Genomic DNA, 26,698 nt, shown 5'->3' on the forward strand with positions numbered 1-26,698 from the left:
GGAAGAAGGCAGGATACAAATTTTAATAAATGTTTTGGATATAGACATTTCTACATGTTTGAGCCATCTTTCTCCCAAGCATGCTATGTTTATCTGTTATTAATATTTAACATTATAATGCTTCAGAGCATTCAAAATGCTTCATGTACATTTTCTTGTGATCCTTAAAACAGTCCTATGAGGCAGGTCACTATTATTTCTTTTTCTGTGAGGTGAGATTCCAGGGGACTGCCAGCATGTCAGCCAGATGGCAGCAGCCTGCCCCTTTGTGCCCACATTAGGTTGATCCAGTTGGTTGAATCCTTTTCTGTTCTGAAATGGATGCCTGGGTTCAAGACTTAAATATGTGTCTGCATAGCGAATATGGATACAAGTTGAGGATACCCTGCTGTGGCTCACTAATCCTCTTTTCTTTGTTTGTACAGGGCACTGTCTTTAACGAAGCCATGTCAATGTGCCTTTGTGGCTTGCGTGAGTTGTGCCGGATGAGTCGTGAAGTGCACACCCACTCTCGGACTTGAAAAGCAAGCGAAGGTGCAGATGTGGGTCTTGACTGAAGAGGAGCACCAGCATTTGGGGCACCCAGCATTTCATGCTCAAGGACAAAAATTCTGTGTTAGAATCTAAGCGCAGCTTTCAGTTAGATGCCTAAAGGGAATATTTGGCTGTTCTTGTAATTGTCTATAGCGCTGCAGTAGGGAAATCACATTGTTTAAATTCTGGTGGCAGTTTAAATTGGGAAACTTGGGCCTTTTGTTACTTAGGAAGGAAAAGACAACTTGAAGGGCCGGGAACAGACACATGAAAGGTTTATGAAATTACTGAAAATACTGTGCAGAAAATGGACAGGGTTTTCCCCCCGCTTTTTCATAGGGGTTGTAGCAGTGGCAGGGATTGGCAAGAGATTTGGGCAGATTAGCCCATAATTAAGTTGATGGAACTCCCTGCCACAAGATGTAATGATGGTCCCGCCCCCACTTATAGCCCGGGGGTGTGTGTTTCTGACTCCGCCTCTTTCTTGTTTCAGATCCGCCGGAAAAAATGGGACGAGCCTGCGTCCTGAGCTGCGCATGCGCGAATAAAAACGAGCGCCTTTATCTCGCGCCTCAGTCCCAATGTTGCTTTGGGGGGGGAGCGGCCGGAGGGATGTCAATCTGGGGAAGCTGAGGGTGGAGACCTAAGTCCCGCCTTCGAGGCCTTGGCCGACCAGTAAGCAGCCTCCTGATTGGCTATTCCGTCGTCCCGGCAACGGGGCGGCCGCCACCGCCGTTGTCGTCCTAGCAGCCGCCTCGCCTCGCCTCTCCACCGGAGCTCCGGGTTTGAGCGCTCCGCGGCCATGTCGTTGCGGACGCTGCCGCTGCTGGTCCTCAACCTGGGCGGGGAGATGCTCTACATCGTGGACCAGCGGCTGCGCGCGCAAAGCATCCCGGGAGACAAGGCGCGACAAGGTCTGGGAGGGGCCCCGCCTATACCGCTCCCTCCTCCCCGACTACAACGCGGGGTCAGGTTGGCGTCCTGCCTGGCTTGGCCCAAACTGCCGAACCGTGCACCTCCCCCCCTCCTGCAGCTGCCAGCCTGGGGAGGGTCACTTTTAATCCCTCCCGCCGCCCATAGGCGACAGACAGTCCAGGGGTGCGCTGCCCTTCTGGACTAAGAAGGGCGGTGCGATCCAGAGCGGTGCAGCAGTGCATCGCCCTCGGGGGATGTGCAGGGGGGTCTCCTTGACCTCATGAAATAGCATCTGTTAGAATTGGGAGCAGGGGTGTAGTCGCCCAGGGTCTGGGGGGCTTCTTAGACCCCTTACTTTTTTGAAGGACAGGGTCCCTATGTCCCGCAGCCTTCCAGATGTTTTAGACTACAACTCCTATCAAGCACAGCTGAATGATACTGGGGCTGATGTGAGTTGTGAGTCCAAAACATCTGGAGGGCACCAGGTTAGGGAAGGCTGTGTCCACTTTATGAGATCTTGCCACTTAACAAGTTGCATCTTGGATCTTTGGGTTGCATCCAACATTAAGTCATGCAGACCTATTGAAATGGGTGGATGTGACTAATTTAGGTCCCTTAATTTCTGTAAGTCTATTCTGAGTAGAATTTAGTCAGATACAGCTCATGATTTTAATTTTATGGCTACAGAGACGTCCGTTTCTTTATGCTTGTTGATGCAGGCAAATCGACTACCTCTGATTACGTATGTTCATAAATCCAGTTAGAGAAGGGATGGGAAACCTGTGTCCCTCCAGACATTGCTGGACAACAACTCCCATCAGCCTCAGCCACACAGCCAATGGTCAGGGATGATGGGAGTTGTAGTCCATGGAATGGAGAGCCCCACCCATGATTTACAGGCGGTTGAAATTTTGCTGCCCTCCAGCTGCCTTCCTATGCAAAGCAGAGCAGTTGATGAGAGCGAATGTAGAGGGAGTCTCTTCTTTCCTATTCACTGTATGAGGCATCTTCAAGCCAAGAGCTGGGGTAGTAAGAAAGTAATCCTTCTAGTAGGAGGCCAATTTAAAAATCTCCAGATATGGGTGTTGGGGCTTTGGAGCCAGAGATTATTCTCTAGACAATCCACCAGCAATTCAAGAAACAGCACAAACAATTGAACTTCCTTACTTTCGAAAGCCAGGCAATTGCTATTACCATACTCTCCTGAATCCCATATCAAACATTTTACTTTGTAGCTTTAATTTTGAACTCTTTTATTGCATTCTTTATTTGCTGGGTTTTAGCGCTTATGGTTGCAAGTAAATTTTCGGAACAGCCAAGATGTTTTGCTTGGAATAGGTCTGATGTTTTTCAGAGGTGTGTTATTCTCCCAGTCACACAGATTCCAGATTCCTGGATGACATGATATTTTGAACAGGCAACATTATACAAGAATAAAAGGATGTTGTTGAATGTGGAGCTTAAGTAATAGCTGTCTTGATAAGGTTCTGCCACCATATCTAATTGTACAGAAGTACACACCTCTTTTATGTCTTACCGTAGTTGGTAACCATGTTAGGACCAGCATTTCTGAAGACATTTTCACATTAGTAGTATTTGATGGAAACATTCCCAGGTGGTGAGCCAAATGCTGAAATCTTTAATATTCCATGGAATCCTCTATAGGTCCTAAGCAGGAGCCCACAATTTCTTTTGCCTTATTGAGTGTGCCACTACTCACTAGTGAGCATGAAAAAACCCTACCCTTCTCACCTTGGAGCTGCAATTGTGGTGCAGTTTGGAGTCAATCAGAGCGCTTTGGAAGAGCAGCATCTTACATGGACAATCCACCTGGCCCAAACCCATTCCAAGGTTGGGAGGAAGGTACCTGAAAAATAGCTTCGTTACTTTTAGGCCATGAGCATCTTGGGATGGCTTTGAGAGGAGACATTTCTCCTAATGAACTAGAAACAGACGATTGAGGGAGATGTAAAACAAAACAAAAATAATATAAGACATGGCTGACATTCAAATGCAGGTCAACAGGATTAGAAAAAAAATCATTCTCTAGACCAGGGGTTGCGAACCTCGTACCATTTTTTTGTGTGTGAAAAAGAGCAAGTTTCTAGCATTTTTAGTACCTGAAATGTGGGGCAAAACATACAGATGCCATTATTCTCGTTTTTCTGAGAAATTTGCCTGTACCACCCTATCAGTGTTTGCCAGCCCTAGAAAAAATGCCAGCCCTAGACAAAAATCCTATGGATGCCCACGTGTATGAGAAGCGGAGAAATTGTCTGTGTGCATGAGTGAGAGTGTACATATGTATGTCTGGTCTATGAGAGGTATGTGTTACTATGTGGTCTGTGTGTATGTGTGGTCTGTGAGAGAGGGAGAGGTATATATGTGAAGTGTGTGCATGAGTGAGATACATGTGTGTCTCAACTATGTGTGGTGAGTGTGTGTCTACAGGCAAGAAAGTAAGTATGGTTTGGCTATGTATATTTTTCCTGGTACTGGGGAATGTTCCCTGTTGTTATTAGACAGCAACAGCATCTATGTATATGTGTGTTTTTGTGTGAGAGTAATCAATATTGTGTTATCTCCACAATCAAGACCAGCAGGATATGGGTGTCTTCCCATGGTAAGCCTGATTCTGTCCAGGGCGAGGACAGGGAGAAGCAGCTATGGCTGTCCTCTCTCTAGTTTTGTCTTATGCCATGTCTCCACGGCAGCCACTTTGTGACATGTGCCCACAGTGCTTACTCAAAAATCAAAAGTGCCTTCTGGTCCAAAAGGATGGCGACCCCTGTTCTAGGCACAGGATCAAATCCTGGATACTCATTTTACTGCATAAACATTTAAAATTCCAAACTACTGTTACATATGTGGTTAAATCTTGGACTGGAAAATACATGAGTTCTGTTTGTCATATAGCCTGCTGGGCAAGTGGCTGAACTACTGAGAGGAAGGGTGGGAAACAAATATTGTAATATTCTTGGTGGTCCAGCAAACATATGTCTCATACTTTTCTACCCTGCAAATGAAGTATGGCACAATGGATTTTTACAGATTATATTTGCTCAGAAGGGTGGAGTTGCTCTAGTACAGTAACCCACCCATGGCGATGTGAGGATGCTCAGGAGTGAGCACATCATTTTAAGCAATTAGGGCAGGTAATTCGGTTGTATCTTGTTTATTTGGGGTGAATGCTCCACAGCATGGCTGTGTAGGTGTTACAATATTTTGCTCAGTCACAACCTTTTTTTTTGCCAAGGAAAATGCACCTCTTCTTTCCACAATGTATGGATTAAGGTTACAGAAGTGCCATAGGCCTATTTTAATAATGCCTGCAATATCACCACACATCGTGGCTTTTTAATTTTTTTACCACTTAAAAAGTTAAATATTATAGAAAGCTCTCCTCTCCTTTGCTTTAATGCAGCAGGGTATGAAATACTGATATGAAAAAAATAAGTTCCTTTGTTGGATTCTTTTTTACTTATTTTCCCTCTTTCATCCTGCGTGTTGTTCTTAGTACATGACCCATCATTTTTTCTGTTTTATGCTTCATGTAGATGAATGGACTGATGTGGACAGGAGAAGAGGTACTGTAACATATTTAGCCCCCTGCACGAAGCCTTTTTTTAATGGCACTGAGATTCCAAACTATGCATACAGAGTATCTTGAGGATGCTATTGGAAGATCCCTTCAGACCAGTAGCTTTATATTTATGGAGCTCAGGTGACTGAAAGAGTTACGTATCATATCTATACTAAACCTGGAAGAAATTCATTGGACCATTGGTGGTCAGTTCTAATTGCTTTAATTAAAATAACTTACAGTAGGCTTGGCATGTCAGTTAATTGATTATTATATATTGTCAGCTAATATTTGACTGTAGTGAAATATTCCAAGAATGCCACTGTGTATATGGCAGCTTGCCCTTTTTTTATTGCATCAGGGTATCATTTGTTAGCATAGGGCTGCTTATTAGGGGAAAACCAGCAACAGAGCTGCTTCCACTGACTCGCTGCTCTCACAGACGTCTCCAAACAGAAACACAAGCAGTCACTGGTAGCAAACATTGGTGGGTAATGTATCAAACGAGGACCAGGAAGACCCAGATTTAAAACCTCACTCAGCCAAGGTCATTAGGTGATGTTTGTTCAGTTGCACACACTCAGCCTAACAACCTCACAGGGCTGTTGTGAGAATACAGTTGGGGATGGACGGACTATTTATACTACCCTCAACTTCTTGGGGGAAGGCCAAAATAAAAATAAATAATTCATCACAATTTTTCAAATAACAGCCTTCTAATTTGTTTTTTGTGATTAGTATGAGTATCAAATCTGTTGATGACTATCATCTTGTTATAACATAAATGATTTGAAAATGACAATTTTTTGACAATATTGGACTGGTCAGTTGACTAAATTGTGTTTGGCCCATCAACCCCCCCCCCCCAACCCTAATCTACGTTCTGTCACCTAATTGAAATAGGTGACATTCAGAGTTGCAAGATTTTGCAGTAGCAGCACAGGAGCTAAGAACAAACCACAAATGCCACAGACAGTCAAATTGTACATATGTATTACAATGTGCTTTTAAAACCTATGGACTGACAATGTGCATTATGTTTTTTGATTGCAGTGATTTGATTTGATTTAACAAAATTTATATACTGCTTGTTTGTGAACAGAACCTCTAAGAGGAATCTCTAATGATGTTGAACTCTGGTAAAATCCTAACTGATTAAACAATTTTTGACTGCGAACATTTTCAGCTTCATGTTGTGTATACTACATGCACACACATACATGCGCTGTTCCCTGCTGCTTCAGCACTGCTACAGCAGCTGCAATTGACTTGACAAGTGAATGCTTCACTTTCTGCATTTAAAAACAGGCAGGAATGATCCTCCCACTCTGCTCAAATACAAAACCACTTTACAAGTGCCTCAGAAATAAACTTCTTAGAGAATTCATCTAAGCTGTAGCTCCATTGATTGCTAAACATCTCTGTTGGCAAGCATGCGGCTGCATGAGTAATGAGCAATATGCAGGCAGAGTTTGCATGCTTATCTCTGTGTCATGCTGTTCCCAACACTTGCTCTGTTTCTACCTTACTACAGAATTAGTCACTAATTCCCTGTTTTGAACTATGTTTTCTAATCCATCTTTTATGAATAAAGCTTAGAATTTGCTGCTGTTTTTGTGTGGCATCATTGCATACTTGAGATTACTTTCTTTCTCAAAGCCTTTGCTTCATCATGCTTAATAGACTTTGAATGAATTGAGGTGAAGAAACTAGCAGGTTCTCTCAAGTAAACCCTGAACAAACATAACCACCAAATGCAACAATACCTCTGTTCCTATTGCTTCAAGTAGTATGGCAGTCTGCGTGTAAATAAAGTGCAACCAGGGGCAGGGGGTCCTGCATTTTTCAAACATGCCATTTAGTGGCTAAATGCTTGCCCATCTGTGTTTGCCTATGTGTTGCAGGAGATGTGAACAGTAGATTTGGCAAGGAGAAGTTCTTAACTGCCTATAGCAAATGGCTACCAGCAAGGCTGTATAGTGACAGCTCTAGATAGCTTCTATTAGTGGTGATTTACTGAACCAAGATGTTCAGGAGTGCTAAAAAAAAAAGCAAGCCCACTTGGGATTCTGTTGTGGATCGTAGAACAATTCAAGATTTCTCCACTCTCATGTGGACAAACCCTGTGCTACCCTGAGGGTTAAGAGGAAAACTGGCTGATAAGCCACCCTAATCTTCCACCACCCCTAATGTCTTAAATTTTGGGGAATGATGCGAACTGTTGTCTTGTTCTGTTACCTCAATACGGTGCAAAACATTAGAGGTGACTCTTTGGTCTGAACATGCTTCTGTCCAACTCCTAACTGCCAGGGAGTTTCCCTGCCTGGGGCTGAAACAGAGGCAGAGAGCAGAACCTTGTCAAATCCATTTAGTGAGGGAGCTCTTACTGCAGCTTTGTTAAGGATTGCTTCAGAGCTGGTCAAGAGGGAATGGCATCAGTAAAGGCTCTGCTTATTTATCCATCCCAGTCTCTGTCTGCTTAGCAACACCTGCTGGATGCTAGATTGAACAACTGCTATTACTTAGTGCAAGGGAATATGAAAACTGCAGCTAGAAAAGGCTTTGTGACTGGGGCAACTGCATGGAGAACAAGAAGAAAAATCCACCTTTGTCCACTTCCACCAGGAAGAGGGAGGAGGGGACAGTACTGGGCTTCAGAATTGAAACTTTTTAAACTTAAGGCATCATTGGCACCCACATGAGTACGGTTTCTGTGGCAGTGTGTATACAGCAGAAACCTGTATTTAATGTCCGTTTGACTAAGAAAATACCAGGCACCTAAGATCTGATGTTGCTGACTGGAAAATTCTGACATTTTTATGAAATGTTTTAGCCTAGTCCTCAGGTATACAGTTGTTTCTAAGAGTAGGGTTTTCTCCATGATTGAGTCCGTACAATGTTCAAGCCTATCTTCATGGCCAAATATCAGTCTGTGACCAGTAGGGATATCTACTATGACAGTGTTTTTCAGGCCACTTGAAAACTGCTGATGGTGTTGGCAGACCACTTAATGACTTTTCCTGCCTCTTGTAGCAATTGTAATGCGCTGTGCTAGACGCTGGATGGTTTTAATTGTATTTTTATTGCTTATGTGTCCAAAGTATAACAGGTTATTTTCATCATTTTAGCTTCTAGTGATAGTTCTGGTTTAATTTGTTCTAACGCCCAATTATTTATCTTTTTCGTAGTCCATGGTATGCGCAAAGCTCTCCTCCAGCACCACATTTCAAATGAACTGATTTTTCTCTTATCCGCTTTTTTCACTGTCCAACTTTCACATCCATACATAGAGATCGGGAATACCATGGTCTGAATGATCCTGACTTTAGTGTTCAGTGATACATCTTTGCATTTGAGGACCTTTTCTGGTTCTCTCACAGCTGTCCTCCCCAGTCCTAGCCTTCTTCTGGTTTCTTGTCTATTGTCTTCTTTTTAGTTAATGACTGTGCCAAGGTATTGATAATCCTTGACAAGTTCAATGTCCTCATTGTCAACTTTAAAGTTACATAAATCTTCTGTTGTCATTCCTTTAGTCTTTTTGACGTTCAGCTGTAGTCCTGCTTTTGTGCTTTCCTCTTTAACTTTCATCAGCATTTGTTTTAAATCATTACTGGTTTCTGCTAGTAGTATATGTTCTGCGTATAGATTAATTAAATAGGGTGATAAAATATACCCGTCTCACACCCTTTCTGATGGGGAACCAATCGGTTTTTCCATATTCTGCCCTTATAGTAGCCTCTTGTCCAGAGTATAGGACAGTCAGATGCTGTGGCACCCCCATTTCTTTTAAAGCATTCCATAGTCTTTCAGGATTTACACAATGAGAGGCTTTGCTGTAATCTATAAAGCACAGGATGATTTTCTTCTGAAATTCCTTGGTCCGTTCCATTATCCAACACATGTTTGTAACATGATCTCTGGTGCCTCTTCCCTTTCGAAATCCAGCTTGGACGTCTGGCATTTCTCACTCTATATATGGTAAGAGCCTTTGTTGTAGAATCTTGAGCATGACTTCACTTGCATGGGATATTAAGGCAATAGTTTGATAATTACTGCATTCCCTGGGATCCCCTTTTTTTTGAATTGGCATGTATATTGAACACTTCCAGTCTGTGGGCCATTGTTTAGTTTTCCATATTTGTTGACACATTTTTGTCAAAATTTGAACAGATTCAGTCTCCGTAGCTTGTAGCAACTCTATTGGTATGCCCTCTGTTCCTGGTGATTTGTTTCTTCCAAGTATTTAAGAGCAGCTTTCACCTCACATTCTACAATTTCTGGTTCTTCATCATATGGTTCTTCTGTGAATGAATCATAGAATCATAGGATAGTAGAGTTGGAAGGGGCCTATAAGGCCATCAAGTCTAACCCCCTGCGCAATGCAGGAATCCGAATCAAAGCATTCCCGACAGATGGCTGTCCAGCTGCCTCTTGAATACGTCCAGTGTCGGAGAGCCCACTACCTCTCCAGGTAATTGATTCCATTGTTGTATGGCTCTACCAGTTTTTCCTGATGTCCAGTTGAAATCTGGTTTCCTGCAACTTAAATCTGTCATCCTTGCATCTCTTTTATAGAGTTCTTCCGTGTATTGCTTCCATCTTCCTTTTATTTCATCTCGGTCAGTCAGTGTGTTCCCCTGTTGATTACTCAACATCCCTACCCTTGGTTTAAATTTTCCTTTAATTTCTCTACTCTTTTGGAATAGGGCTCTTGTTCTACCCTTTTTGTTGTCCTCTTCTATTTCTATACAATAACCATTATAATAGTTCTCTTTGCCCCTACATATTAGTCGCTGTATTGTTGCATTTAGGCTTCTAACTGTGTTTCTATCTCCTTTTGCTTTCCTTCTCTCTTTAACCATTTTAAGAGTTTCTTCAGTCATCCATTGAGGTCTTTCTCTCTTTTTAACTATAGAGGTATTGTCTTTTTGCATTCTTCCCTGATAATGTTTCTGACTTCACTCCATAGTTCTTCTGGTTCTCTGTCAACTACGTTTAAAGTCTCAAATCTGTTCCTTATTTGATCTTTATATTCTTCTGGGATGGTATTTAAATTGTATTTTGGCATTATGATTGCTTTGTTGTTGTTCTTTAGCTTTACTCTGATTTTCGATACGACCAGTTCATGATCTGTACCACAGTCTGCTCCTCATCTTGTTTTTACAGAAAGTATGGAACTTCTCCATCTTTTGCTACCAATTATATAATAAATTTGATTGCTATATTGACCATTTGGTGATGTCCACGTGTACAGTCGTCTTTTCGGTTGCTCAAAAAATGTGTTGGCAAGAAACAAATTATTGGCTTCACAGAATTCAATAAGTCTTTCTCCTGCTTCATTTCTAAGCCCCATTTCCCCACAGTTCCTAGTTCTTCTCTGTTCCATACTTTTGCATTCCAGTCCCCCGTGATTATCATCACATCTTGTTTTGGTATGTTATCAATTTCCTCCTGTACTTCTGCATAAAATCTCTCCAATTCCTCTTCTTCTGTGTTTGCCGTTGGAGCGTAGACTTGGATGATGGTTATGTTAATAGGTTTCCCATTTAATCTCATTGATATAACTCAGTCAGACCTTCCTTTGTAGCTCCTAATTTCTTTTGCTACATCACTTCTCACTATTAAAGCAACCCCATTTCTTCTTGATTTCTTATTTCCTGCATAAAATATTTTGTAGTTGTCTGATTGAAAATGTCCCATTCCCGTAAATTTCAGTTCACTCACACCAAGTATTGTAATGTTGATACGGTCCATTTCTTGCTTGACAATTTCTAACTTTCCCTGGTTCATGCTTCTCACATTCCATGTTCCTATTGTGTGCGTCATACAACTCCGGACTCTCCTTTCACATCTGTGCGCATCGGCCTCTGGGCTTCCTTTCGGCTTTGACCCAGCTGTGTCATTAGTCACAGCACTACTCGTACTTGTCCTTTGTTCTTCCGCAGTAGCTCGGTGAGTGCCTTCTGACCTGGGGGTCTCATCTTCCAGCACTATCGTGTTGCATTTTGGATACTCTGTTCATAGGGTTTTTGTGGTAAGAGGTCTTCAGAGGTGGTTTACCATTGCCTTCCTCTGAGTTTGGGTGCATCTTAGTCTGGTGTCTCAGCTGTGACCATTCTGCCTTGGGTGCCCCTGCCTTGGGTGCCCCTGCTAGGAGTCTATCCTCTTGGTCTAGACTCCTGACGGCATTGCTCGCAGCTTCTTCAACACTCTCAAACCCCTTCACCACATTAAGGTGTGCATCCTAGAGGGAGTGTTTCTTATATATTGCATTTTAATGTATTTTAAAAAATCTGCATTTCATAGAACTCAAACTGTAATGCAGTAAAGTACACAAGAAATAAAAGAAGCAATAAAATACAATTAAAAAACAATATTAATATTTAATGTGTACATGTTGTGGACAACCACTCTAGTCAGGGGCAGCATGCTTCTGAAAACTAGTTGCCGGAAGCCTCAGGAGGGGAGAGTGTTCTTGCACTCGGGTCCTGCTTGCGGGCTTCCCCCAGGCACCTGGTTGGCCACTGTGAGAACAGGATGCTGGACTAGATGGGCCACTGGCCTGATCCAGCAGGCTCTTCTTATGTTCTTAACTAGATGGGCCACTGGCCTGATCCAGCAGGCTCTTCTTATGTTCTTATGTTCTTAAGCTCACAGCCCCTGGTAATCCATGGACTACAGCTTGGGGACCTCTGTGCTATGGTGCATGGGGGAATCTTTGTGACCAACAGTACTACTGGATATTGGGTGAAAAAGCAATGAGATCTAGTGCTTAAATATTACTGGTGTAGTACCACTGGCAATATTAACCTGTGAATATATTTTTATCGATGATCAGTACATCCGAGTATTGTCAGCGGTGATAACTTTCCTAGGTACCAAAGAGAGTTGATGTACTTCTCTAAAAGTGTATCCACATTCAGTGAGGAAAAGAAATCACAGGTGGTATTTGGTTGTAATAATCAGCCCAACTAACTGCAAATGGTTAAACAATGGAGGAAAAGATGTGATTCTCTTCTGTCTCAATTAACTTGTTAGGGATTCGCAGCCTTTATGTAATGATCGCAGAAAACAGAACTGATACAGTTTGCAAATGCAAAAGGAGACAAACACCACCTCCTGCTGTCGGAAGGCAGAGCTGGGGTCCCAATCCCGGGGAGCTGGATCCCGGAGAGTTGGGAGAAGAGTATTCGGATGGATGGCAGAGGGAAGGGGGAGGAACTTCCCCCCTTTGGAGCGAAGACGAAACAGAGGAACTGCCAGTGATAAGGTCGCTTAGCAACGGGGAGCCTGAGCCCTCCCTGGACATTCTCACGCCTCCCCCTCTTTCAGGCTCAGAGCAAGAGGGGGAAGAGGGAGGGCTGCTCACAGCCGAAAAGCGGGGAGGCAGTTTACCATCAGCCCCTCCCCTATCCCCCATCCTGGAATCGGAAACTTCAGAAGAGGAGGGGGTGATGCTTCCCCCCTCACCGCGCACACGCAGACAGCTGAAAAGACAGGAGAGAAGGGGGGGAAGGCGGGCAGTACCTGAGGGGCAGTTAAGGAGGAGCGAAAGATTGCGCGCCCGTTTGGCCCCTTCTTAAAGAACAGGCGGGAAGAAGTCCCTTGCTCTGTCAACTTTCTCCCAATGCCGCAGGACCTGTATCCCTGTATTGATTCATGAGAAAACGCAGTCTTTGTTTGGACATTACCCTAATAAAACACGAATTAACTACAATCGTTGGTCTGGTTCCTGAGTCACATCCTGGGCCTGACAGCTTGACAGAGCCACCTAAATCACCCTCAACTCTCTCTTCACTTGACTGGGACAAGATGTCAAAGGGAGCAGCGGGGGGGACGAACCCCACTTCTGAGACGGAAGAAGTGGAACTCCTGAGGACTAAGGTAGCTGATTTGCAGACGGATGTTCAAGCCCTGCTAGCAGCAGTCAAGGCACTGAAGACGGATAATCAAACCTTGAAGGCCACGATAGACCAGATGCGAACAGCCCCTCCAGCTGCCGTAGTAAAGGTTCCCATTGGATTGCCCCCAAAATACGTGGGACAAAGTGATCAGTTGGCAACCTTCGTGGCTCAATGTGAGTTATATCTGGATGTCAGGCACACGGAATTTCCAGACGATGGGGCTAAAGTAGCTTTCGTGATTAGCCTCCTGGAGGGAGAAGCTGCAAAATGGGTGACTCCGTATCTCGTGAGAAAGGATACTGTCTTAGGAAGGTACAGAGGATTTATACAGGAGATGACCGAGATGTTTCAAGACCCGCAAAGGGCTGAAACAGTAGCGCGGCAACTAGGCGCTCTGAAGCAAGCTAAAGGGACTGTTTCCGAGTACACTAACGCTTTTAAAATTCTGTCCCAGGAAACTGGTTACAATGACGCCGCCCTGATGTTTATGTACCGGAGTGGATTAAATGCTGAAATCCTGGATGAGTTGGCCAGGACCTCCCCCCCCCCGCTGACCTACCAGGGCTCATCCGGCTATGCCTACAGATAGATCACCGGATGGAAGGAAGGCGCCTGGAAAGGAAGCAGGAGGTCCCGAGATACTCAGCCTCGGCATCCCGCAACAAGACCCTTCCCACTACAGGGATGGCAGGTAATGCAACTGAGGGACAGGGAGGGGCTAGGCCAAGACTGTCGGAAGAAGAAAAGGAAAGACGACGCCGGGAACGTTTATGCTTTTATTGTTCAAAGCCGGGCCATGTGGCCAGAGACTGTGGACTGAAAGGGGGGAAAGCCGAGCCGTCGGGAAACTAGAACACCCAGTCCACGTGCAGGCCGGTGGACTGGGGGCAACATTGTATAAAGGCCCCCCAACGATCCAACCTCCCTCAAAGGGGGTGTTGGTCTTGCCTATTCGGATTACAACTTCCAGAGGAGTGGTGTTTAATTCCACTGCCTTAATTGACAGTGGAGCCTCCACAAATTTTATTGATGCAAAGTTAGTCAAGCGTCATGGAATTTCCCGGTGGAAACTGGACGCTCCCCTAGCTGTGGAGACTATCGATGGGAGACCCCTGAAGTCAGGAGGGGTGACACAAGCCACGGAGGAAGTGAAACTTCAAATCCCTGGGCACGAAGAGTTCATTTCGCTATACGTGTCAGATCTCTCGAACTTTGAGGTGATTCTGGGAATGCCCTGGCTAGCAAAGCATGAACCCAAAATAAGTTGGAAGGAGGCGGTGGTGTGGTTCACCTCACAGTATTGCCAGGAGAACTGTCAACCTGAAGGAATCAAGAACACCTTAGCGGGGGCAGTGCAAGAGATCGAGCAAGTGACCCTGCCGCCAAAGTATGAAGAATTCAAAGATGTGTTTGATGAAAAAGAGGCAGAGACTTTACCCCCCCACCGCCCTTATGACTGTGCGATTGATCTAGTGCCAGGAGCCAGCATCCCATCAGGGAGAATCTACTCTCTCACAGAGAATGAGAGGGAGGCCCTGAAGGAATTCCTGGATAAAAACCTGAGGCGAGGATTCATACGCCCCTCACAATCCCCTGCTGGAGCGCCACTATTGTTTGTGAAAAAGAAGGGGGGGAACTCAGACCCTGTAACGACTATTGCGCATTGAACCAGATCACCATCCCCAACAGCTACCCGCTGCCCCTGATCTCAGAGTTGCTGGACCGACTGCGCTCTGCCAAAATCTTCACGAAGTTGGATTTGAGAGGAGCGTACAATCTGATCAGAATGAAGGAGGGAGATGAATGGAAAACAGGATTCTTGACCGCTTACAGACAGTATGAATACCTGGTCATGCCGTTCGGGCTTTGTGGAAGTCCAGGAATTTTTCAAAAATTCATGAACAACGTGTTTAGAGACTTGTTGGACACGTATGTAATCTGTTACTTAGATGATATCCTGGTGTTCTCAAAGAACCAGGAAGACCACGACCAGCATGTGAAGACGGTGTTGAAGAGACTGAGAGAAAATCACCTGTATGCTAAATTAGAGAAATGTGGATTTGACCTCAAGTCTCTAGACTTCCTTGGATATCGAATCTCAGCGGAAGGCGTGGAGATGGACCCAGGGAAAGTAAGCTGCATATTGGACTGGGGCCAACCTGTCACCAAAAAGGATGTACAACGGTTTTTGGGGTTTGCCAATTATTACAGAAAGTTCATTCCAGGGTTTTCCAAATTAACAGCTCCTCTGACTGACTGTTTAAGGGGGAAGAAGAAGTTTCAATGGACAGAGAACGCCACCGAGGCCTTTGAGGAGCTGAAGAGAAGGTTTGCTACTGAGCCCATTCTGCGCTTTGCTGATCCGAACCGCCCTTTCGTAGTGGAAGCAGATGCTTCAGATTTTGCCATCGGGGGGGTCCTGCTACAATTAGACCAAGAAGGGAAGGAGCTGCACTTCTGTGTGTACTTCTCTCGGAAGTTAAAGCCTGCAGAGAAGAACTACACAGTTTGGGAGAAGGAGCTGCTGGCCATCAAGGACTCTTTTGAAAACTGGAGACAATACCTAGAGGGGACCTCTCATCGAATTGAAGTGCGCTCCGACCACAAGAATCTTGAAAGCCTCCAAACAGCCAGAAAGCTGAACCAGAGACAGATAAGATGGTCCCAGTTCTTCACTAGGTTTAACTTCCAGATTACTTACCATGCCCAAGCCAAAAACCAGAGAGCGGATGCCTTATCCAGACAGCCACAATACAAAGAAAGTGAATCCGAGGACCAGCCTCAGTACGTAATCCCGCCAGAGAAATTAACGTTGGGAGTATGCCAGCCTACATGGGAAGAGGAACTCAAAAAGGCACGACAAGAAGATGCAGACATGCTAAAATATCAGCAGGAGACGGGACAAGGTCAAGACTCAGAAGTAACCTTTCACTGGAGAAATGGACTGTTGTGGTTCAAAACCGCCAGATATGTGCCAGAAGGGGAATTAAGGCGCAGAATCCTACGCCAGTGTCATGATTCCATCACAGCGGGACACTTTGGGATTTACAAGACCATTCAGAACGTGGCCAAGGACTTCTGGTGGCCTAAAATGTGTCGGGATATTGAGAGTTATGTAAAGTCCTGCTCTGTCTGTCTGCGGACAAAAACACAAACAGGGACACCAGCAGGACTGTTACAACCGTTGCCTGTCCCACACGAACCCTGGAAGGACCTCTCCATGGATTTTATAACTGATCTACCCAAATCCCAAGGAATGACAGCCATCTTAGTAGTGGTGGATCTACTTACCAAAATGGCACACTTTCTTCCTTGTGCAGGGGCCTTAGAGGCTAAAGAAACGGCCAAGTTATTCATAAAAGAAGTCTACCGGCTGCATGGATTGCCAAACAGCGTAGTCTCAGACCGAGGAACTCAGTTCACAGCCAAATTTTGGAGAGCAATGTGGAAACAGTTGCAGACGGAATTAAAACTCTCCTCCGCCCATCACCCCCAGACAGATGGGCAGATGGAACGCTTGAATGCCATTTTGGAAAGATATTTACGAAGTTATGTGTCCTATCAGCAGACTGACTGGGTATCATATTTGCATTTTGCAGAGTTTGCCTACAACAATTCTCTGCACTCCAGCACTCAACAAACCCCGTTCTTCACTAATTATGGATTCCATCCTAAAGTCTTTCCAAGCAGCTCAGAAGGAATGCTGGTACCGGCAGCTGAGAACTTCCTTAAGGAATTGCAAGCGGCGCAACAGACACTGAAACAGCAGTTAAACGAAGCCAAAACGGAGTACAAGCGAGTTGCTGACCTGCACAGGAAGGAGCCCCCCCCCCTTCAACCGGGAGACCAGGTATGGCTGTCCACCCGCTTCCTCCAGATGCCGGGCAAATGTAGAAAATTACAAGACAAGAGGGTGGGTCCTTTCGAAATAGAAACTCAAATCAATCCCGTGGCGTACCGACTGAAGCTGCCTGACACGTTTAAAATACATCCTGTGTTCCATCGATCCCTCTTAACGAAAGCCGCCCCTCCCAGTGAGTTACGGCCGGAGGAACCTCCCGGAGCTCCACTCCTGGTAAATGAGCAGCTTGAGTTTGAAGTTGAGGAGATCTTAGATTCCAGGATCAGACGCCACAAGCTGCAGTACTTGATTCACTGGAAAGGCTATGGGGTGGCTGACAGATCATGGGAAGATGCAGCTGATGTGCATGCTCCAGAATTGGTAAAACTTTTCCATCAACGTTTTCCCCACCGTCCCAAGCCAGACAAGGGGAGGGGGGCACAGCCTGGGAGGGGGGATGGTGTCGGAAGGCAGAGCTGGGGTCCCAATCCCGGGGAGCTGGATCCCGGAGAGTTGGGAGAAGAGTATTCGGATGGATGGCAGAGGGAAGGGGGAGGAACTTCCCCCCTTTGGAGCGAAGACGAAACAGAGGAACTGCCAGTGATAAGGTCGCTTAGCAACGGGGAGCCTGAGCCCTCCCTGGACATTCTCACGCCTCCCCCTCTTTCAGGCTCAGAGCAAGAGGGGGAAGAGGGAGGGCTGCTCACAGCCGAAAAGCGGGGAGGCAGTTTACCATCAGCCCCTCCCCTATCCCCCATCCTGGAATCGGAAACTTCAGAAGAGGAGGGGGTGATGCTTCCCCCTTCACCGCGCACACGCAGACAGCTGAAAAGACAGGAGAGAAGGGGGGGAAGGCGGGCAGTACCTGAGGGGCAGTTAAGGAGGAGCGAAAGATTGCGCGCCCGTTTGGCCCCTTCTTAAAGAACAGGCGGGAAGAAGTCCCTTGCTCTGTCAACTTTCTCCCAATGCCGCAGGACCTGTATCCCTGTATTGATTCATGAGAAAACGCAGTCTTTGTTTGGACATTACCCTAATAAAACACGAATTAACTACAATCGTTGGTCTGGTTTCTGAGTCACATCCTGGGCCTGACACCTGCTCTACCCCAAAGTTACTGAATTTGAAAACTTTCCCTTTTTAGGTGTCAATCGACAGTTGATACTCCTTTCTCCAACAAGCAATGAGGGCAACCTCGTCTCATTTCCAAGAAAAGAAAATGTTTCCCAGGTCCAGCATTGCTAACTCTGCTAGTGAAATCACTGACAACGGGCTGGGAATGTCTTTTATGCAAGCTTCTTTGGAATAAAGGGGTTTTGGAAGGGAGCACAGCCTTGCACAGCGGCCATTTGAGGTGCATGTGTTTCAGATGGAAAGTAACTCCTCTCGACTATAAATGTATGTGTCTGTGACATGAAAACAAAGCTAGTCAGTTTGACACTTTTGATTCTTTTGTCTTTTCAGTTATGAATGACATCATTGGGGGTATATTCAATAAAAAGTTTATGGACGAGTTGTTTAAGCCACAGGAGCTCTATTCCAGGAAGGCCCTGAGAACAGTTTTTGAGCGGCTGGTTCATGCCTCAATCATGAGACTGAATGCTCCCAGTATGGATAAGGTGAGGATGAACCTTTATTTTTTCCCAAAGGTCTTATCAGAAACTCTTTTTTCTTCATCAAGTGCTGTTATCAAGTAGAACTTGGAGATGATTCACATCTTTGATGTAGGCTGAGCTTGGACATATTGTGAAAAGATGATACAATCATAGCCCAGATTTTTCAGTGCAAATAATTTTACTGCACTATCAACACAGCCTTTGCAGTTATGTGATAAAATGTCTGTTGAGTGGGAACATTGTACAATCCTTTGCTGTGCCATATCTCTCACTTTCAGGGCTGTGTTCATTGCTTGTTAGATCACTTCAGACAACCGAATTCCATTTGATTCTCATACTTCACAATTTCAGGGAAAAACTGAGGGGCGGGAGAATGACAGCTGACTAATAATGGGCAACTGGTTGTCTACAGAGTAAATGTAGGACAATTTTACACATTTCTTTAACTAACCTCAATATAAAGGAAGAATGGTTTAGTAGAGCACAGAATGGCAGCTATTCACTGGACACAGATGTACCCAGCACTCTTGTGCTGTCAAGGGGTTTAAATGAAATGTCCTTGATTCACACACTCATTGGTGGTATGAGTAAGGAGGAACAGTATGTGATTTTTGTTTTTATTTTATTTTTTTTGTCATGGACAAATCACTACTGATTTATGTTCAGGCTTACAGGGACACCTAACCTTCCAGGGATGGGGCTGTTTGAAAGGTCTGCTCTTGGAGCATCTAAAATCTGCTCTAGACTCCTAAGCAGCCCTGCTTGCTATCTGAAACAAGGAAGTGACCTGGGTAGTTGACATGAGCACTCCTAAGTACCCTCACCCACCTGTTGGAGCCAAGGGGACTCCTTGGTTTTCAAGGGAGCTGAGGGTGATGAAACAGCAGAGGCAACTATAGCAACAGAGGAGGAAAACTCAGGACAGGTCTAACTAAGCACAGGCTAGAGCTCATATTAGATCCTACTCTCTGGCAATGAGAGCAACAAAGGAATCTTACTTTTCTGCCACTGTGGCAGAAATGAGTCATCAGCAGAACTATTCTAAGTATTAAAGAGACTATTGTTGTTGATCACAAGCTGAATATGAGCCAAGAGTGATGCGGGTGCAAAAAAGGCAAATGCTATTTTAGGTTGCATTGACAGAAGTATAGTTTCAAATCGCGTGAAGTATTGGTTGCCCTCTATTCAGCACTGGTTAGGCCTCATCTTGAGTACTGCATCCAGTGCTATAATATCTCCCCTCAGTCTTCTCTTCTCCAGGCTAAACATGCCCAGTTCTTTCAGTCTCTCCTCAGAGGGCTTTGTTTCTTGTCCCCTGATCATCCTCAATGCCCCCCTCTGAACCTGTTCCAGTTTGTCTGCAGACAACTTACAGAAAGCCAGATTTTGACTGAACATCATGAAAAATTTCCTAACTGTTAGAGTGGTACAACAATGGGACCAGTGACCTAGGTGGGCTTCCAGCACTGGAGGCATTCAAGAAACAGCTGGACAGCCACCTGTTGGGGATGCTTTAATTTGAATTCCTGCGTTGAGCAGAGGGTTGGACCCAATGGCTTTATAGGCCCTTTCCAACTCTATGATTCTATTACATCGTGGCCCCTCCATGTATAGCAGGAGTACTCTGAATTGCTATGACTGACTCTTTTGCTAGACACTTTGCAGATAAAGTTGCGCTCATCTATTACCACTTGGATACCACAGATATAGCAGATTCCAAGAAGGTGCCTTTGGCAGCTGCTTGTCTTAGATACTTTTAATTTGTACAGCCCAAGGATGTGGACAAGGTCCTTGTAAAAGACTTACCTCTTGCATGTTTGTTCTTCATTCACGTGGGCTATTAAAGCAGCTAGAGGCAGCTTGGCTGAGTGGGTTAGGAAAGTAGTTAATGGATCCTTTCTGGATACCACCATGTAAGGCAATTTTTGGTTAGTCTGGGGGCAAAATGTCTGAGTCAGTGGCAACTAGGCTTCAGGCTTCCTTAGATAAAACTATCTAGACCCATTTCTATCTGGGTTCCGGTCTGCTGTTTGGACAAGACAGCTTTGTCCTCCTTGGTGGATATGTTATGCCAGGAACTGGGCAGTGGGAGTGTGTGTTGGTTCTGCATTTGACACCATAAACCGTGATATCCTTCTGGATCACCTGGCCAAGGTGGGCTTTGCAGGAACTCTCACAGTGGTCCAGGCCCTTCTTGGAGGGTTGTTTCCAGAAGGCCGTGCTGAGATGCTCCTTGTCAGTGCCTTAGCCTTTGGCTAATAGTGTCCCTATAGAGAAATCACTCTTGTCACCCATGATATTGAACATGTACATGTAACTGTGTTGGGAGAGGTCATCTCGGGATTTGCATTTGGAGTATTACGTGTGTGACACCCAACTCTTCTTTGTATCTGATTATAGGAAAACTAGCTATCTGAATCAAATGTTTGAAGGTGGTAAAATGGGCTGAATAAGTGCTAATAAATTGAAGCTTAATCCCAGGAAGACTAAGGTGCTCCCGATTAGACAAGGGACTGATGTTGGAACAGGAGTTCAGACTATTCCGGGTTGAGCAGCATTCCCCTTGAAGAAACCAGATTTGAATTTGGGAGCATTCCTGGGCCTGACTTTACATCTGGATGTCTAGATATCAACTACATCCGGGGAACTGCCCAAGTTGGGTGTGGCAACTGGCATGATAAACATGTAATAAAGCCCAATCTAGGCTTTGTGATTTAACAAGATTCCACTTGCCTTACTTTGTAGCTCTATGATCTAATGACGATGGCTTTCAAATACCAAGTTCTGCTTTGCCCTCGGCCCAAAGACATTTTACTCATCACTTTTAATCACCTGGATGCCATCAAGGATTTCATCTACGAAGCACCCAAAACTCTGGCCCAAGTTGATGCAACCTTTCAGAAACTCGTTGATGTAAGAGCACATCACACCCCTTACATTTCATTCAGATGTGTATGTGACGGTGTACGATTATAGAAAAATGGAAGCATGCCCTCACATTGGTCTTCTGTTGTATGATAAGGTCCCCCTTCAGGCTGCTATTCTGTAAGATTACAGAAAAGCTTGTAGCTTTGTCAGCATTAGAATATATTTGTAGTTGTCTAGAATAGAAAAGAAAGGAATTTTAGAAGAACATGAATGACCATTATTAAAAAAAGGCCAATCTGGAGATTTAACTAGTGAAAACATCAGGCATAAATAAGACAAATCAAGTAAAATCAAGCCTGGTTACTGGGGTTTCATCATTGTTGCAATACTGATACCCAGCACATTCAAAAAGTAATAGCAGTTTTGAAATTGATTTTTGGTTTCATTAAACAAGTATGTTTTATCTGGGCCCAGATTTCTGTTTCAATTGTTGGATTTGAATCTGGATGACCTGGTTTAAAATCCCAGCAGCAGCTAAAAATCAACTGGGGAAAATTGCCCTTTCTCAGCTGCTTGTCAGCAAAATGGAAATACTCCTACCCACAGTTTTGAGGGTACATCAGGCACTTTCAAAGGCATACATATGATCCATATATGGAAATAACACTAAAGCAGAGGCAAGGATTTCTCATTAGGAGTTGTCAGGTGTCATGCTGTGAATCTTTTCCCCAGACATACGTCTTGCTTTCTGCTGGCGAACTTCAGCTTATCCGGCAAACATTGCTCATCTTCTTCCAGGACATACACATCAGGGTGAGTGGCTTTTTTTTGTCACAGTAGAACAACGAACCTGGTTGAAATTGCATGACATGATAGGGGAATTGGGAGGTGTCAGGCAGAAATTATTTCTAAGCAGAACTGCTAATCTGAGAAAGTTTTGTGTTTCCTCCACAGGTTTCCATCCTCCTCAAAGATAAAGTACAGAACTCAAATGGTCATTTTGTACTGCCAACCTCAGGTCCCATTCCATGGGGAACAGAGATCCCAGGGCTCATCAGGTGAATCTTAGATCCACTACCTTAGACCCTGCTTTTTCTGTGTAGCCACTAGATAGGCCAGCTGTGCCTAGTTTCCCATCTCTCCCGATCTGAAGGAGAACCCCTCGTGCCATGCTGCATGGGCCATCTAACTGAGAGAAACCTGTTACGAGTAGTCAGTAGAGGAAAGGGTGTGTGTAGGAGCTATCTTTAGGCCAGCTAATTCCTCTTTAGTAACTCTCCCAACTGTTCTGTGAGAAAGAGGTAGTATTCCTTGTACACAAGAGCATGACAAGTCACTGCAGAGTTTGTATTCCATTTTGCAATTTACAGACTTTTCAACAGTAAAGGGGATGAAATTCAAAGGGCCGAGTTCATCCATGGTGGAAATTACCAACTTCCATATCGAGAAGGCTCATTCGACTTACATGGAGACAGAGTAATTAAACTGGGGACAAACATGTAAGCGACGGCACACAAAGCTACATTTCAGTTGGGGGCCTTCTGCAACTTTTCTTTGTCTCTACTGTAAGCCTTTGTCTATTGCCTCTAGATACAGCATCAGCCGGCCTGTAGAGACAGACATGTCAGGGACAGCCAAAAATTTGGCATCTCATGTAAAGGTCAGTATCTTGATTCTACCTCCTTAATCGGTACCCTCCAGGTGTTGTTGGACTACAACTCTCAACAGCCCCAGCTAGCAGTGGTTAGAGACTGTGAGTTGTAGTCCAAAATACCTAGTGGGCCTCAGGTTGGTGAAGGCAGCTTTCAAGCGGTGCTGTGTGGAAGGCCACTTTACTACCTAATTGCGTCCTGTGTCAGGGTCAGGATCCTGTATCCCTTAGTACCGCTTATCTCTAGCTGCGATGTTGCTCAAGCAGAGCATCCTTCAGAATATCTTTTTAACTTTAGTTTATTTTTCTAGCCTTCTGTATTGATCAGGTTATAGCAGTTACAAATGCAAGTTCTGTAAGCCAGTGTAGGTGTTTGCTTAAGAGGACTGGGAGAGATTATTGGAGCAGCAAGTACTTTGAGCCAGGGTCACAGATAAGCATCTCTGTGTCTGTGATCTTCAGATGGGAGAAAGTGGGGATCCCAAGGTCTACACAATTGTGAATTTGGGACCAGAGTCTCTCACAGTAGTTCATATTCCATAAGTTGCATGATGCTGTCAGTAACACTTTAGAGATGCCACTGATAACCTGGGAAACTGAGCTGGCTTTCTAGATGTTTCAGCAATGCAAGTTATTCTAGAAGTCATTTTATTAAGTGTGTGAGGGTTATATCCAATGTTAGTCATATTCAGAGAAGACTCATTGAAATCAATGGACATGTCTCTCTCAAGTATATTAATTTCAGTGGATCTACTCTGAGTAGAACTTAGTTGGATACAACCCTATATGTTCTTTAATATCCTGATTTGAAAGATACCGGTTGCAAAGCTCCTTTAACCAAAATGTCAGAACCCTGGCAGATCCCTTTGTAGTTGTAGGCAGTAGCAATACCTGTAAATAAAGCCCTTCCAGTGCTACTTTTGTTTGTGTAACAGACCCACTGTTGTTCCACATAGGAGAATACTGCTCCAAACCCTCTGGCTAAAGAAGAGCTGAACTTTTTGGCCAGACTAATGGGAAGCCTGGACATCAAGAAGCCCCTTAGCAATGAGACTGGTTTCCGACTGAATCTCTTCACCACAGATGAGGAGGAAGAGTATGTTTAGTCCCACTTATTTTTGATGGTGTGGGTGAGAGGTGGCAGTTCAGCCATTTAGATGAATCCATCTTTAGTACAAGTTTTGCAGATACAGCAAAGGGGAGCAATTGTCAGTAAATTACTATTCATAAAAATTTGCATGAGTAAGGTATATAAAAAGCTGCTAAAGGCTGATATATTACAGCTTACTAAATATATCATATTTGTAGCATTCTATCTGCAAATGAATGGCATTAAATAATGGCTGTTATTCTTTCCCTTAAGACACGCTGCTCTGGCCCATCCAGAGGAATTATTGTATCAGGTTATCAACATACAAGCAGACAAGGTATGCAGTCACTGCCCCTTCACATTTCATTTCGAGATAGACTAAATAGTTTTGTAAATGAAGGTGCATTTGGTGAGGTGTATTGTTACAGACATTTATTGCCATGTTACTTCCAGAAAATAATACAAAATAGGTAAATCACTGCGTTTTTTTATTGCACTAACTTCAGTTGGGCATGCAAGTGTTTGAGTTTCACAGAATTCTTAATCATACAGTGGAATCTCTGTTCCACTGGATAAGGCTTCATAAAAGATGAAAAGAAAGTGTGGCCCATATGGAATGCCCCACATGTTGAGGTGGGGTGGGTGGAAGCCACCATGTTCTATGAACATAACCTAAGAAAATTGCTGAATCAGAGCCTGAGTCTCTCTCCCCAGCATACTACTTCCAACAGTGTCCGTTCACAACCCCAGCAATACAGGAAGGCAAAAGCACTCCTCTCATGTTTGTTCCCTGCGTCTGGATGGTATATTGTCTCTGAACATGGAGGTTCCATATAGCCATTGGTAGACCTGTCCTTGTTGATGAATTCGCCTAGTCCCTTCCTTTTTATTTTAGTATTTATTTCTTTATTATTCATAAAAGTGATCTGGTCACCTGTTTAAAGCCAGTTCAACCAGTGGCCTTCACTACATCTTGTGGTAGTACGTTCCATAAAGTATGTGTGTGCCATGTGGCTGGAACTTAGTGTTTGGGAACCAAGAATGCTTTTTGCTGTTCTCACAGCACAAGCAAATACCCTGATTTCAGAGGAAATGCTTGGTGTCCTTAAAATCAAAACTAGGGTGTTCTGCAGCTTTCTATAGCTTCAGGCAACTGAGGCCATCTTGATTTTTAAAAGGCTGTTTCTGAAAACAAAGTTTAGTAAATCCTAAAAATCTTTTTTGTAGTGCGTCTAGTTTTGAATTGTCGAATTTTAGATATTCTTCCATAAGTAGCTTCTTGCAATGTCTCTTTTAAATAGGACCCACAACGGAATGAGGAGCTGGCTCGCATCATGGGAGAATTTGAAGTCACAGAGGAACCAAAGCAGAGGATCAGTAAGGGGGCTGACTTATTGGCAATGATGGATGAGCTGGATGCCGAACATGAGTGCAAATCTCTCCCGTCTTGATGAGGATAGCACCTAGCTATCAGCCTCCTGTAGAACTGAGTGGTTACCAAGACCATCCATTTTTGTTCAGTCAGTAAGGCTGGGTGTTGCTTAGATGTCTGATGAATCCTGTCACTGGCTTTGGTGAAATGGGTGGTCAAATGGCAGCCTCATGCCTGTGCTATTTAAGACCTAGATTGTGCCTCGTGGGGTTAGAAGGTGAAGCAGCTGAAAAGAAAGTGGGCATTCATGTCCTGGGTGTGTACACAGAACCCCCAGAATAGGTTTCCTAATTAAAGGTAGTGTGTTACATTGCTAGTTAAGTTTGTGAGTGTGTCATAACAAGCAGAAAGAGCAATTCCTTCATTTTGTTTACGGGCAGCCAAGTTTGTAATGATGTCTTGGGCAGCAGTAAAGGAGAGAAACGAGATGTCCTCTTGTCTTTTTTTATTGCTCTCCTTTTAGTGCTCACGCCAGTCCACTTGTCTTGTAAAAAAACCCATTTCACAAGCCAGGTCCAGGCCAAGTCTTCCCCCAACCCTTCGCTTGCTCTGAGCTCTGCCCCCACACTTTTTGTCACATTTTTAGCTTTTCTGAATCTTCTTGACACAAAGCAGTTTATTCAAAATAAAGACTTTGAATTCACTTTTGAGGTGTTCAAAAAAATCTGGCCATAGAAAACTAGCTCTGACATCACATCTATAAAATGCCACCCATTGTGGATACAGCCAGCTTTCGCTGACATAGGAATGTAAGAAACTGCCTTGTACAGAGTCAGACCATTGGCCTGTCTAAGTCAGTACTCTCCACGTGGCCTGGCAGTGGCTCTGCGGGGTTTCAGGCAGTGACATTCCTAGCCCTGCCTGGAAATGCCGGGAATTGAACTGTGGATCTTCTTCAGGCAAAGCCGATGCGCTCCCACTGAGCTGTGGCCCTCCCTCTCCTTCTGTACTCATAATTACTTCAGACCATCATCCTGTGTATTTTTGATTGCACTGGTTAATACAGCTTACTCCCCCAAAGTGCGCTTAGGGTTACCAGCTGTGAAGACTTCTCAATTCCCCTGTAAACATATAGTTAAAAAATGTCTGGCCCCCTAATTTTTTTTTACCAAAAAAAATTACATTTATTATAGTAACATTTTTGTTACCCCCATACTTTTTTGGTGGCCCCTCCAACTTTTAGACAGGCTACCGGTCTGTCGAGAAAACGTGCTTTTACTCTATAAGCTTGTGACATAAAAACGTTTTCAGCAAGTGTTTAAAAATC

The 26,698-nt window shown here is 44.3% G+C and overlaps 1 protein-coding gene across 3 annotated transcripts; it reads left to right on the forward strand.

Annotated features, from left to right (window-relative positions):
* Positions 1-1,129: 1,129 nt before the first annotated feature.
* On the forward strand, positions 1,130-25,859 carry OSCP1 (organic solute carrier partner 1). Of its 3 annotated transcripts, XM_061596429.1 has the most exons (11): positions 3,093-3,312; positions 5,007-5,036; positions 18,239-18,393; positions 21,136-21,303; positions 21,991-22,071; positions 22,213-22,316; positions 22,629-22,757; positions 22,849-22,918; positions 23,866-24,005; positions 24,273-24,336; positions 25,301-25,859. In XM_061596429.1, exons 1-11 carry the CDS (start codon positions 3,099-3,101, stop codon positions 25,448-25,450), a joined length of 1,305 nt encoding a protein of 434 aa, XP_061452413.1. In that variant the 5' UTR covers positions 3,093-3,098; the 3' UTR covers positions 25,451-25,859. The 3 variants fall into 3 exon arrangements, with proteins under 3 accessions (XP_061452414.1, XP_061452413.1, XP_061452412.1); XM_061596430.1 differs by lacking the exons at positions 3,093-3,312; positions 5,007-5,036 and adding an exon at positions 1,130-1,448; XM_061596428.1 differs by lacking the exon at positions 5,007-5,036 and having other exon boundaries at positions 3,160-3,312.
* The last annotated feature ends 839 nt before the right edge of the window (positions 25,860-26,698 follow it).

Source organism: Rhineura floridana, chromosome 15 (genome assembly GCF_030035675.1).
Source record: "Rhineura floridana isolate rRhiFlo1 chromosome 15, rRhiFlo1.hap2, whole genome shotgun sequence".
NCBI lineage: Eukaryota > Metazoa > Chordata > Lepidosauria > Squamata > Rhineuridae > Rhineura > Rhineura floridana.

Coding starts and splice junctions, on each gene's coding strand:
- OSCP1 (XM_061596429.1), top strand. CDS start 3,099: ATGGAATCCTCTATAGGTCCTAAGCAGGAGCCCACAATTTCTTTTGCC. Junction 22,317..22,628: donor GAGATCCCAGGGCTCATCAG/GTGAATCTTAGA, acceptor TGCAATTTACAG/ACTTTTCAACAGTAAAGGGG. Junction 24,006..24,272: donor ACCACAGATGAGGAGGAAGA/GTATGTTTAGTC, acceptor CTTTCCCTTAAG/ACACGCTGCTCTGGCCCATC.